Source organism: Haliotis cracherodii, unplaced genomic scaffold, assembly GCF_022045235.1.
Source record: "Haliotis cracherodii isolate W230 unplaced genomic scaffold, xgHalCrac1.p SCAF_5, whole genome shotgun sequence".
Lineage (NCBI taxonomy): Eukaryota > Metazoa > Mollusca > Gastropoda > Lepetellida > Haliotidae > Haliotis > Haliotis cracherodii.
Genome location: NW_027266308.1, coordinates 36299554 through 36314215, shown reverse-complemented (window position 1 = coordinate 36314215; position 14662 = coordinate 36299554). Strand labels below are relative to the sequence as shown.

General features: G+C 41.7%; 1 protein-coding gene across 2 annotated transcripts in view; it reads left to right on the top strand.

The window, feature by feature from the left end:
* The window catches only part of LOC139442140 (uncharacterized), a 126592-nt gene that overhangs the window by 46484 nt on the left and 65446 nt on the right, over positions 1-14662 (top strand). For both annotated transcript variants that reach the window (XM_071222942.1, XM_071222941.1), the window contains exon 2: positions 4261-4748. In XM_071222942.1, the coding sequence (XP_071079043.1) occupies positions 4626-4748 (123 nt within the window). In that variant the 5' untranslated portion in view covers positions 4261-4625. The remainder of the gene's footprint in view (positions 1-4260; positions 4749-14662) is intronic.

Sequence of the window (14662 nt, the reverse complement as noted above, 5' to 3'; positions counted from 1 at the left end):
TGGAGTTCGATCTAGTGATGAATGGTTGGTTTCGATCCAGTGATGGGTGTGTGGTGTGTGGTTAGGTTGGATCCAGTTGCGGATGGGTGAGTTGGGTGGGTGGATGCCTGCGTTCGAACATGTCATAAGTTCGCGGTTGTTGTTGGTGTGGTAAGAGTGTGGTGGATGGTTGGGCTAGATCCATTGATACGTGCGTGGTGGGTGGATGGATGGGGTACATCTAGTCATGGTGGGTTATAGATTAGTTGAAAGGTGAGTTCGATCCAGTGATAGGTGTATGGTTGGTATTTGGTAGGATGAATTAGATCATTGTAGGTGAATAGCGCGTTGATGGCTTGTGGATGGAAGGGTGGAACAGTTCGATCAAGCGAAGTCACAGGGTCACAGGGTTAGACAAACACATAAGACTCCACATGCAATAACATCAAATATGATGACAATTATTTGTCAGATTTCTGTCATTTTGACAAGACTTCCAGTGTTGTCTAATTCAACAGCCCTCAGCATCATGTCTCTCTCCCTATCGTCTGCTGCCAGCTGTCGTCTGCTTGAGTTATATAAGTCTTCCTGAACTTTTTCTCCAGATTACTATGGTAGTGCGTGTCGGATTTCTCTGTTGATTCTTTTACCAGTCCATGGAGCAATGCAAGGCGTTCTTCTTTGTTGTTCCCCCAGTGCGTCATTGCCTCTACGTGAGTCTGTCTGCTGCAAAGAGGAGACGTGCTGGTGATTCCATTGCTTAGTAGGTCACATAGGTACAGGGGGGATATGTGCATTCTTTAAGTAGCCACATGGGTACAGGGAGCATGCGTGCATTCCTTTAGTAGCCACATGGGTACAGGAAGCATAAGTGCATTATTTTAGTAGGTCATATTGGCATAGGGAGCATACGTGCATTCCTCTAGTAGGTCACATTGGTACATAGAACATACGTGTATACCTTTAAAAAGGTCACATACGTACAGGGAGCATACGTGCATTCCTTTAGTATGTCACATTGGCATAGGGAGCATACCTGCATTCCTTTAGTAGCCACATAGGTACAGGGAGCATACATACATTCCTTCAGTAGGTCACATAGGTACAGGGAGCATATGTGCATTCCTTTGGTAGCCACATAGGTACAGGGAGCATACATACATTCCTTTAGTAGGTCACATTGGCATAGGGAGCATATGTGCATTCCTTTGGTAGCCACATAGGTACAGGTAGCATACATACATTCCTTTAGTAGGTCACATTAGCATAGGGAGCATACGTGCATTCCTGTAGTAGCCACATAGGTACAGGGAGCATACGTGTATTCCTTTAGTAGCCATATGAGTACAGGGAGTATACGTGCATTCCTTTAGTAGCCATATGGGTACAGGGAGCATACGTGCATTCCTTTAGTAGCCACATGGGGACAGGAAGCATACGTGCATTCCTTTAGTAGCCATATGGGTACAGGGAGCATATGTGCATTCCTTTAGTAGCCACATAGGTACAGGGAGCATACATACATTCCTTTAGTAGGTCACATAGATACAGGGAGCATTCGTGCATTCCTTTAGTAGGTCATATATGCACACAGAGCATACGTGCATTCCTCTAGTAGGTCACATAGATACAAGGAGCATACAGGCATTCCTCTAGTAGGTCACATAGATACAAGGAGCATACGTGCATTCCTTTAGTAGGTCACATAGATACAGGGAGTATACGTGGATTCCTTTAGTAGGTCATATATGCACACAGAGCATACGTGCATTCCTTTAGTAGGTCACATAGATACAAGGAGCATACGTGCATTCCTTTAGTAGGTCATATATGCACACAGAGCATACGTGCATTCCTTTAGTAGGTCACACAGATGCAGGGAGCATACGTGCATTCCTTTAGTAGGTCATATATGCACACAGAGCATACGTGTGTGTTATTCACGTGCTAGTTTCCTACAGGAGGAGGTAGTATATTCTAGTTCAGTCTATTGCCGAGTGGCAGAGCACCCTCTGTGATCAGTACAAAAGCATTGACTAACATGATGGATAAATCTTATTTATAGGTAATTTTTAAATTCACAGTCAGTAGTAGTAGCAGCAGTAGAAGAAGAAGTAGTAGTAGTGGTAGTAGCAGCAGCAGCAGTAGTAGTAGGATGAGGAGCAGTAGTAGTAGTAGTAGTAGTAGTTGTAGCAGTAGTAGTAGAAGTAGTAGTAGCAGTAGTAGTAGAAGTAGTAGTAGTAGTAGAAGTAGTAGTAGAAGTAGTAATAGTAGTAGTAGTAGTAGTAGCAACAGCAGCGGTAGTAGTAGTAGTAGTAGTAGTAGTAGAAGTAGTAGTAGTAGTTGTAGTAGTAGTAGTAGTAGAAGTAGTAGTAGTAGTAGTAGTAGTAGAAGTAGTATAAGTAGTAGTAGTAGTAGTAGTAGTAGTAGTTGTTGTAGTAGTAGTAGTAGTAGTAGTGTTCTCATCATTACTAGTAGTTTCTCCAAGCCTGTAGAGTGTGTGAAGGAAGAAATCCCGTGCCAGTTCAGTTGTAGTAGTAGTAGTAGTAGTAGTAGTAGTAGTAGTAGTAGTAGTAGTCTTCTCATCATTACTAGTAGTTTCTCTAGCCTGTAGAGTGTGTGAAGGAAAAAATCCCGTGCCAGTTCAGTTGTAGGAATGAGCCTTCCTATTCGGGAGAAATAAAAAGAAAGCGCAAAATTGCAAAAGTAAAAAATCCTTTTAAACATCACTTACACTTTTTTCCAATTTATTCCACCATCGGCATATCTTGCCTACAGCTATTCTGTAAAAACTGGAAAATATGAAAAATTTCCGGAAACTCTTTCAGAAACCATGTAAAGATTTTAATCTAAATCATTTTACACGCGTGTAACTTAGCCTAACGCCCTTAATCCCCAGGGTAGTTCGAGTGTGCCGAAGTTAAATAGGTTAGAAGAATGTTTGTCTGTTTGCTTGTTTGGATGCCAGAATTAGAGCATATGGTGTCTTCATGGTTATTTTCCCTCCTCAACGTGTGTGTTGCGCCAACTATTGCAGTAATTTTATTTACATTTCAAGCGATATTTGAGCCTTCTGATCTTTCAAATACAAGTGAGCCGATAAGCCAAAACCATGTACGCGTCCATGTCCGTCTTCCATGCACGCATTAGAGAATGGTTGGGTAGTCGTGGCTCCAAGTGCTGTGATTAATCGTTTAATCTTTACTTTAGTGTGTTGAGAGCATATCAACCCTCGGATTTCAAAATAGTTGAATTTTTTATATATAATTTTTTAAAGTTGTTTTTAGAGTATTTGTATTGAAGGAACTGAATTTGTTTGTGATTTGATCTTATAATATGCATAGTGAGAGTGTTGCAGTTGCAGGAACAGTATAATTTTGCAGTAAATGATAATAGACCGCGTATGTTATATTGTTACATGGTATCAATTAGTCAAAGAATGTATATCTATGCTCGTAAGACCCGTTAAGATCCTGGGTAGAATAGGCCTTAAGCAACCGTAAAAGGCGAATATGCTTGTCGAAAGAGGCGACTAACGGGATCGGGTGGTCAGGCTCACTGACTTGGTTGATGCATGTCATCGTATCCCTATTGCGTAGATCGATCCTTATGATGTCAATCATTTACAGACCGCCGTCATATAGCTTGAATATTGCTGAATGCGGCGTTAAACAACAAACAAACAAACAAACCATGCCTCTTAAACACAACCGATTGGCCGCACATCTCGTATGAGGAGGTCTGTCCTGGGTTCCCAATACAAAAATACAGTGTAACACAAACTGCAAGCTGCAGTTATAGTATGTGACCAAAACACGAATAACACGAATATATCAAAGTAACGCTTGAAACTGTTCCTGGAGAAGACCTCCGATGGAAATCTATGCTGTCTATATAATCAGAAATTGTATATCTATAATAGTTTCTGTTGCTCTTTATCACTTTGACATATATTTTACTGACATTTAATTCACAAACGTTAAACGAAATGGAAAGCAATTAACATGCAAGTTATGCTTTGAGAAATGTATGCCAACCAACCCTCTCTCTCTCTCTCTCTCTCTCTCTCTCTCTCTCCCTCCCTCTCTCTCTCTCTCTCACACACACACACACACACACACGCGCCATACGTGGAACACCACACACACAAAACAGATCAGTCTTCGTGCAATTGCAAAAAGGTATTAGACATGTGCATGCCGTTAAAGATTTGTAATCGATGTGCATGTAATAAGCACGATCTAAGCACTGCTTACATATATGCTTGCTCTCTATTGGCAGGTAACAGTTCAGAAACACAAGTCGGACGCCGACAGGGGGTCGGGCTTTGTTGGTACCGTGCATCTCTCGTTACCTCTGCAGCTTGAGAAGTCACACCCCAGCTAACCAATCAGCGACCGCGCATGATGTTCACGAGTAAAGACTCGCGCGAGCACTCGAGGTGAAACAAGCTTCGTCAATACCGCGCCAGGATACGCATGAAAAACGTCAAGCGATACACACAAGGAGTTCCTACAACATTTCCCACACCATTTGTCAATCTTCCAGTGGTTCGGTGGATCAGCGAGATGATCGGGGGAAAGTTTGTTGTCTGGTTTGCAACTGATTGTGCCCATGTATAATATTGTGTAGTAAACACTGCCATTATGTGGAGATACCTGTTGACTGTGATTTGCTGGATGTGGTTTGCAGACGTATTGGTGGATTGTGAACCGATCAGTGGACCAGTTGTGAAAATTGGAAGATGTAGAGCAAAGTGTTTGGATAAGGTGAGTGAGATGGCAATATTTTCATAATAATAATATTCATCATAAACATCCCCAGTAATGTCGAGTGAGTTGAGTGCACTTTTCAACCCGTTTTTTATCGTATGAATGCACACATTTGTTTTCAGATCGTTTAAAAGTAAAATATTGCACACCGAGTTAAACCAAACGTAGAAATCCAACCTGTAAACACACTATTGTTCATTTTATCCCTAAGATATTTGTTATAAAAGCTTAATATTGTACGTCTGTGGCAATAATCGGTCCCCGCTAATCTTTTGATTTGATATAGAGCTCATTTCAGTTATATGGACGGAATCGTGTAGATTTCAACATTTCCTTTGTTAATTTCATCAGTGATTGAAGCAGTATGATCTTTGTTACATGCAATGTGGCTAACTTGGGGCAGCTTTCACAGTCACAAACATCACATATCAAGCCTCTGATAAATTTCAAATTCAAACCACGACCCACTAAATTTCGATTTTTCCATATCTCCTTAATCCAGTGGTGATCAATGACCTGATTGATTTCCAATCAGCTGATCACCTCCACGACAGGTATACGGAACTCTAGACACATAAACCGGCGCGTTGAAATGTAAGACATGTCAATATCGCATGTACATTACACCTCATTGATGGGGGAAGTCGTTTATGACAAGGTGTTGGAATTATTACGAGAGACTGTTATAACTGGAGATTACTTGGCGTTCAATGCGATTCCACGGGGAAGCGGGTTATAGCTCAATACATAAACCAGGTACTTTCTCTGCTCCCATAGATTTGACAGCCCTGTCGTCACATAATGAAATGGATTACACGGCCGTGAGACCAGGATGGTAACCCACCGAAGGTTGATGTCGACTCCTTCAAAAACCCTCTTAAATTTGATTAATCAATACGCCGCGGAGAAGAAACAATACGTGCAATTTTACGGCGTTTCAGTTACCTGTGATCGGGATGTGATTTCGATTTTTCATTTTATGTCATGACTGCAGGGTCAATACTTTTAATGTTGATTTTACTATTAGGCCAGTTATTATCATAATGTGGTTATGTATTAATCGCAATGAAAGACTGTATAACGGTAATGGCCATCATTACGGCTCCTCAACGTAATGAGTATATGTATCGGATTTCAGTGTTAACTATTTCTGTCTCGCCTCGTTGACAGTTTAAGTTAGACATTTGATTTGTGCGGTACTTTTTGTTTTCGGATAGATAATAATGGAATTTGCATCGTTAAAACATACTTTGAGAGACTGACATTAAAAATATTTCTTTTTGCCAACCCTGTTAATATGTTAATGTTTTCAAGTAGTCTATTCTGTCTGAGTCATCTCAACAATCTGACACCGGAAATATGATAAGCCGGAAATATGAATGACGGATAATTTCAAAATAACAATATAATCTAAGTTACTTTGACGGCGTATATATACACCTGAACCGTTTTCAATATTGGCATATATACTGGTCTTTGGGGCTATAAGTGAATTATCCACCAAAAGCAATATTTTGTTTATATTACGAAATCATGCAGACAATTTTATAAAAAATGAATACAAATCTCTTTTTTGAGCGTAAAGTGGGCGAGTAAAAAAGTAACATCGGTATTGTATCAGTGGTATAAACGAGCTTAGAGTACAAAAATGATAGTACAAAATTCCAATTTGCCAGATTTACACTAACATATATATATATATATATATATATATATATATATATATATATATATATATATATATATATATATATATATATATATACTACATGGATGATGATATTTGGGGCGGTGGGGTAGTCTAGTGGTTAAAGCTTAGACTCGTCACCCCGAAGCCCCGGGTTCGTTTACCCCGATGGGTACAATATGTGAAGCCGATTTCTGATTCCGATTCAAACATATTTTAATAATCTGTCAAAGGCATATTTATATAGAATACCATATCTGATTATCCCTACCAAAAGCTGAGCAGTTTATAACGAAGCTTCATTGGGCGCTGACTCACAAAGCTGTTCTGTTAACTTTGTTAGACAAGACCCCCAGAACCATCATTATGACTGATACGCGGCTGCATAAGCTTCCTCGCAGTCATCGACCATATTACCCAGATCGGGCGGTGAAGCTATCGTGGTAACATTATTTACTGACGTTTGGAGGTGTGGGGAGATTTAGTCCGATTGATTAATCCCCGATTGTTTTGTAACGCTTAGGTTTATGTCCCCCCACGCTGGGGTCTCTGACACGGCGACACATAGGGACTGTAGTGGCCGTCCGTTGGTAGCAGACTGACACCGGTAATCTGGGTATATCCTGTACCGAGATTATGTCAAACGGTTCTGTAAATTGACGTACCTCTCTCGACCCATGTATAGTAATTAGCGACTCAGGTAAACTGATGTGATAACGATCGCAAATTGCTGTCACGTGTATGGTCTGTTCGTCGTCCGTCAGCCGCGAGGACTGCTCGGCTTAGGTAATACGTCTATTATGGCTTGCTGTGTCTTGTTGAGACGTGGTCAGCAAATCGGATTTGGTCAGCGTGTAAATGCCATGATCTGAGCATCAATATCAATACGCACGATTACAATGAAATGGTAGGATAATTAATAGTCAGGAAATACTCATAAATGTTTCTTAGCATCGACATACAATCTATTGAAGACTTTGAATGAGTTGCACTGCCATTCGCAGCTTTACCCTTGGCACAGCTCATCATCAATATAATACAGTTAATAATCGTTTATATTATACTCGGAAATTGTATTAATATGTGTTAGCTTCTGTGGCTACTCATCACCCGTGCTGTTGTAGTTGAATATTTATAAAACACTTTCCAGGTTCTCTTTTCTCGATATGGCTTCCGTTTGGCTTTATTCGAGTATCGGGGTAGTCATTGCATTTCATTTGTGCTTTATATACAATATACATGTACATTCATGTTGACGCTCCGTCCCTAAGGTGCCACCAGATGTAGTGCTGTTGTTTCTAATGTGTTGACCCTCGGGTACTTCTGGGCAGAATAGGTTCCGAGCACACATGCACCGGTTGTAAGATCCTATTAAGACGATGATCGGGCGGTAACAATCTGAAACCTGGTTGTTTGTATGTCTTTGTTTCAACCAGTTGTTTGTCGATCCATATTCGATGATGTAGAAGTCCATGTGTGGAGTACATTGTTGATCGAAATCCCACAATCTTACCAATGTGTCGATTTATTTACAATATAACCTACCAGAACACCACCAAACCATAACCCCGACCCCCATCCCCATTACCCCCGTCCCTATATCACCCCCCCCCCCCCCCTCAAAAAAAAAGAAAAAAGAGAAAAGGAAGAAGGAAAAACAACCTTCCCCATCCCTACCTCAGCCGACCCCATTCCGATAGACGGAAAAACCCCACCTACACAAATGCCTCGATCGCTTCATATATGTGTCCACCTTACACTAAGCTCACCACTCCTGCTCCCTACCCCCACCAATGTTCCTAACCCCCAGCCGGAGTCCCCTACCCCAAAGACCATACCACCAGCGTAGTGTAGGATTACCCCCGGGACCACGTGTTGCCACTTAATGCATTAAGTAAGCGAGACATCGCACACGATGATAGATCAAGAGCGACGTAAAGGAACTGTAATCCCTTCGTTACCAGCCCCTCAGCAAACACGAGCAACCTGTAGTCCCGACCCTCCCGATATAACACCATCTGGAGAACTCCTTGCCAAAACGCGGCCACGAATATGAAATTTACTACCCCTTCCCTACGTCAGTAGGTATTTAGTAAGTGATTATAACTATTCGTCTTTCCCGTCAATGCCTTTGTTTCTCAGAGTTCGAGCCAAATTTGGTATACGGGTTTCTCGGAGCATGATAATGAATATTTAGCTTGTATCTTCTTGCAAACATGAAAGTAATTTTAAAGAGTACACAATGAGTATTTAAGTACACTTTATTATAGTCATTACTCTGTGACATTTTAGTATATTAAATACTCAGCTTTGAGGAATTTTCATGTCACATTTTCATGACGTCAGTGTTTTCATATTATTTATTATAATGTCACGGCGTTTGAAGAATTGAGTTGTTTACAAATATTTTTCACATTTGAAATATCTGGAAGGAAAATCGTAATTTGATGAAGTAAACATGTTGTATTTAAACCAAAATTCCGCATTTTCGTAGTGTTACCCAAATCTCCTGTATTTAAACAATCCAGATTACGCCGGAACGATATCATTGTGACTTTCATCATCTTTTCAATCTGATATAGCCTTCGGCCTTATTTCGAAAGGATAAAACATGTTCAACGACTTTCGTATCTTGAGGTGGCTTTTGAAGAGACAAACCCGGACTGCAATATCAACAGAAGCCATTCGCCGAAGCTTCGTGGATAGAAAGTCGTAATAAATTACTTACTAAAGTTCAAGACATCAAAACCAGACAAAAAGCAACGTTTTTGATTAAATGCTTATTTGATATCTCTGTTGTTCGCATTTAGCCTACAGAAAATAAACACGAAAACTGATTAACACTAGAAACAACACGGCCCGCGGAAATGACATGTCGTTAACCGGATATGCCTGGCTGTTTCAGACAAAGCTATAACCACGTGTCAGCTGTAGTGAAATTATGTAGATCCGACAGTAGAATTATCACGAATAGATGGGGAATATTTCTGTCAGCTACCGACGCTCAATCATTCTCTGTTTTCAGTCTACTATGGATTAAAACTGTATTCACTCACTCACTAGGTCTTCGTTGACTGTCAAAACGTTAAGATCGCTTTTATAAGGGATACCCTTTTTGTCCATTATTTGTAACATAAGTATTGGGTTACTTCCCTTGAGGACCCTGAGAAAGGTTCCCAGAGCTCTATTGCTTGTCAGAAGAGTTAAGGTGATACCCCACTCAGACACATTATACTGACTCCGAGCCGACCAGTCCATGGTTTATCCCCTTAATGGTGAGCGCAGGCAGGGTAATAATAATTACCACCTTTTTACGTATTTTGGTATGACGTGGCCGGGGATCGAACAACGACTTTCCACTCTACGGGGCGTGCTAAAAGAGGCTACTTGGATGGACATATAGTCTGTAAAAGTTTTTATTTCACAAAACATAAATCTGACACAAAACAATGAAGCTGATTTCATAAGAATCAGTGGAGTAGAGCTGGCCAGACTTGCATTTTAATAATCCATATTTCTTTAGGTTCCATACAATACATGGGGACACGGGTGGCCTTGTCGTCTAAGGCGCCGCGATTCGCTGTGCAGAGTTGCGTCCCTTGGGCACGCCAGAATCCTATGATTGTGGGTTCGAATCCCGGTTCGCCCCGATTATGTTTCTAGGTTTGTCAGCACCATGCCAGTGCTCGTGGGTTTCTACGAAGTGGTATACGTCTGAGACCTGCATTACTTCGGGCTTTCCTCCCAATTTAAGCTGACACGCCGCGACATGACTGGAATAATGTTAAAAGCGGCGTTAAACGTCACTCACTCACTCATACAATACATACGTTCCACATTCCTGGTCCAGGACTAGAGACAAAGTTGACCGTCCCATGATCCCCAGGCAGGTGTCCTAGTTTGGTTGCTCATAGTTGAGCTCATAGCCTGTGTTTTTAACCGCTGTAAACGGTATTTGCTCCTAAATTTGCTTTTAAATATAACTTTATTACATGATGCTTGTCTATATTAAAACTTGTTCTCGTCGATATATAGCTGAAATAATGCCGATTTGAGTTCTGCTTATGAAGCTCATTCCTACTGTTACATACGGCTGCAGCGATGTTGCTTACAGACTAGACTTCACAAGTCTCTAAGGCAAAAATTATTAGTTTAAGTCATAATTTCTAGATTATATAAATGATAAGAACAAGTTTTCTCTGGCGTCCTTACCTGTCCACGTATCTCAACTTGCTTATTATAAGGATAGCAATACTATACACCCATAGACTTATCATTCAGTACAGTCTTGGAGCAAGGCTACTAACAGTCTAAAATTATATGTTTTTTTTAAAAAAACACCTCGATGCCAGGACGCCTTAAATTTCAAGTAAATGGTCAAACGGCACTTTTCTGAAAACTCCACTTTCCCACAAACCCAGTTTTAGACGACATAGTTGCTTATCAAGACATTCTTGAATGGGAGGGGGTGGCAGAGAGACCCTTTCCTTCTGACGATGATACCTCTGATAGCCCGACCCCCACCTGGCCTCGGTGTGCCCCCACGGCCTGACGGATGTGTAAGGAAGGAGTCTGGGAGAGATGACTTTCAGATAACTCACAGATACGTGTGTTTAATCAAGTTGATTTAAAGTTAGACGTAGTGTTATGTGAATGCAATGCGGGGGAAAAATAAGATGGCAATGTAGTGTTACTGCGTGTACTGTCCCTAATGTGTACTGCTTTACCAATAAGAAGTCTCTTGGTTTTTACCGACCCATCACGTCCGAGCAACATCGTCCGGAATTTAGCATTCAACAAGGGCGGGTAACTCACACAACTTTCCCTTCTGTTCCACCCTTACATTTGTTTGGACCGGTATTTTTTTTTAAAATACGGAGTTACGAACATTTTGTTTTGGCCTAATACTGTCAGCTAGGTATGTGGATTACTCCATTTCGATTAACGTTAAAGTTAGTTGCATTTTTATCGGTGGTCGACTTGAAATCGTTAGAATAACATTTAGGCATTCTGTGTCAAAACCCTGCCTTCTTCTGCCCATCCTTCGGCGTGTTTGACAATTTTTGCGATGACGCCGGTAATCTCATCTGTATGTGTCACAGCTCAATACATGTGTCCTGGTAGGACCGAATCTACAAGACTGACTCACGAAAATGTGTTGTGGAGAAACTGCGCCCCCCCCCTCCAATCATAACGAACCATCACAGAAATATGGAGGCGCGGACCAGTCGTCTAAGGCTGTGCGGAGTTACGTCCCTTGGGAACGCCAGAAACCTATGTTTGTGTGTTCGAATCCCGGTTCGCCCCGATTATGTTTCTAGGTTTGTCAGCATCATGGCAGTGCTCGTGGGTTTCACCGCAGTGGTAAACGTCTAAGACCTGCATAACTTCGGGCTTTCCTCCCTCATTAAGCTGACACGTACGCGGTGATATAACTGGGATACTAATAAAAGTGGCGTTAAAACCCAAATACGCTGAATCTGTCTCACAGCCTGGTACGAATTTATATGTATCCTGCTCAAAAGAAGTTAAAGAGAAAGACATGTGATCAATACATATCGCAATACTAACACCAACATATCAAATGGAAGTGTCTGAATTGATATGCAATACATCTGACTTTTAGTCACATCTTACCACCGATAGTGACATTGTTCCTTTTCACGGGACATGTGTGTTAACTCATTTACTGGCCTGAACTGGAAACAAATCCTTGAAATATTGATTATTGCCGGGTAAAAAACGTGCAAACCTGTAGCCCCCCTCCCTCCTCTCCCTGTAACCTCTCTCTGTATCCCTTCCTTCGCTCGTGTGTTAACAAGATCACGTCCCGTCCTTAACCCCTCCCCACTCTTGCCTTCGCTCCTAAATCCTACTTACAACATATGTTTGACTTTGTACGTAACGCCATATTACGTGTTAACTTGTCACCCTGTATAACTCTAATCTTTCATCCTGTAAACGGCGTCAGACATTGTCGCAACAACTGTCGTCTGCGCAGTCCGCCATTTTGTTTCTTTTTTTTTTCCCTTTCTCAAATTGGAAGTGTCAAGTTGCTTGAGGAGCTCTAAGCAGACGTTGTTGTAGATATTGGAGATAGTTTATGTGACGGGGGTGTTAGACTCGAAAATGTTTTATTTTCTGGGTGACTTGCTTTGAGTATCGGTGGGGACATTAACCCGCGTTCTGTGATGTTTCCTGTCAGTTCTGATCATTAATGGCCCAGCGCTAACACCGACATCAAAGAGGCGAAGATACGGTCGAGGAAAACACATGCATCGGTTCCATAATGTTTGTATTTGTCATTAAGTTTGAATGAAATGTAGTATAACGGTGTGTAACAGACTGAAATTAGAAGAACACTTATGAATTGATCTCTTGTAAGTTCCGGTGTTGCCTTGTAAACATAATATTCTGATTTATTCGAGCATGACAACAATAATCTCGGTTTCCGTTTGCTACTGAATGTCAAAATATTATGTCCTTTCTACGTAACGGTTGCAGTAAAACTTAACCACATGTTCCTAAATGCATTTCATTTTAGAACTACGTATATACGGGGTCCAATAACAGCCTCGTTTTAACGCTAGCATATGCGCATGTGCACGAAGGTGCGCGTATCAAGAAGGGAATTCAACATTCAAACTTTGGTAGCAGTAAATAAATTAATCACATATGAAGACAGTGTTTTGAGGCCATTGGTAGAAGAGACAGGGGCGGTAGGGCTTGTTTGGTCTGGGTTCGATTTCCCATGTATATATTTGGTGGAGCACTTTCTAAATATGCCCTCTATCGTGAGCTGACACAGTCCAGTGAACACGTGAAGATCCCGGGTAGAATTGGTCTTCAGCAACCCATGCTTGCCGGAAGAGGCGACAAACGGGATCTTGTGGTCAGGCTCGCTGACTTGGTTGATGCATGTCATCGTATCCCAATTGCGTAAATCGATGCTCATGATGTCAATCACTGGATTATTGACAGACCGCCGTCATATAGCTGGAATACTGCTGAGTGTGGCTTTCAGCGAAAAAACAAACAAACAAACAAACACAGTTTGTCCAGTCACATCCCTGAATGTGATTTAATTGTCAATGTCGTGGTTATGTAGTGCTTTCACTTGACTCGTAAAGTTTCCAGAGCAAGAAAAAAACATGGTTTATTATGTGTTATATGTTCGTGGTATGTTATGTTATGATTAGGCATAAAAAAACACACGCAATTCACAGGATGCGGATTACAGCAACAAAGGATCCTAAATCATAATTACCATTTTTTAAGATATGTAACTTCTGTGTTAAGTATTTGTAAAAAGGCTTACATGAATATGTTCCCGAGTCCGCCTAGGCTTATAATAAAGCATGTTTCCTTGTTACCTTGGGATGTGAAGGTAGCCAAACACTCATAGTGCTAATCATGCTCACTACCCGGGTTTGATTCCAATCAACAGTATATTATATGAAGCCTGTTCTAGGTGTCCCACACCCTGACTGCTAAATGTGGCGTAAAACCCAACTCACTCACTCAAACTTCTGTTGTCAACCATCTTACAAAGTACGTTTGAGGCAATGGATGTCCTTGTCGAACCCCTCGCGTTATCAGCAGCCAACTGAATTAGTTCTCTGTTGGCGTGAGAATGTGCCCATGGATGGCTGCTGCACGTGGTGCGTCAGTTTGAGGGTCTTGTGTTCCTGCTGGGCAGACATCGCCGCCGGCTCTTGGATGGCTTTGGGGTCGAACTGATTTCGAGTGCATCAGTGCCCGACTGTGATCATCACCCTGTCAGCTAGCCATCTTGTCGGCGGGACAGTCACCATGATGTTGATAATGATAGCTGGTTACGTTTAGAATGTAAACATGGTGGCGTTAATGAGAATATAAGTGTGATTGGGTTTTATGGATAAAACACCGTTCGGGCGACATCTGCTGCTTTCCTGTCTGATATGGACTGTACCATTGCTGCCTTTGTGCCTGTCAGAGTCTCTGCCTCCGTGGTCTAATGGTAGAGCGTCCGCCCGGAGAGCGGAAGGTCCGGGTTTCGATCCCTGGTCGCGTCCTACCTAAAGACGTTAAAAGATGGTACTTGTTGTTAAAGAGCTGACTGGTCGGCTCGGACTCAGTATACTGTGTCTGAGTTGAGGTATTCATGTTAAACCGCGGGATGGCATCTCAGTGGGCTTGCACTAAATCGGCATCAGTGCGTACAAGCGCGCACACACACACACAC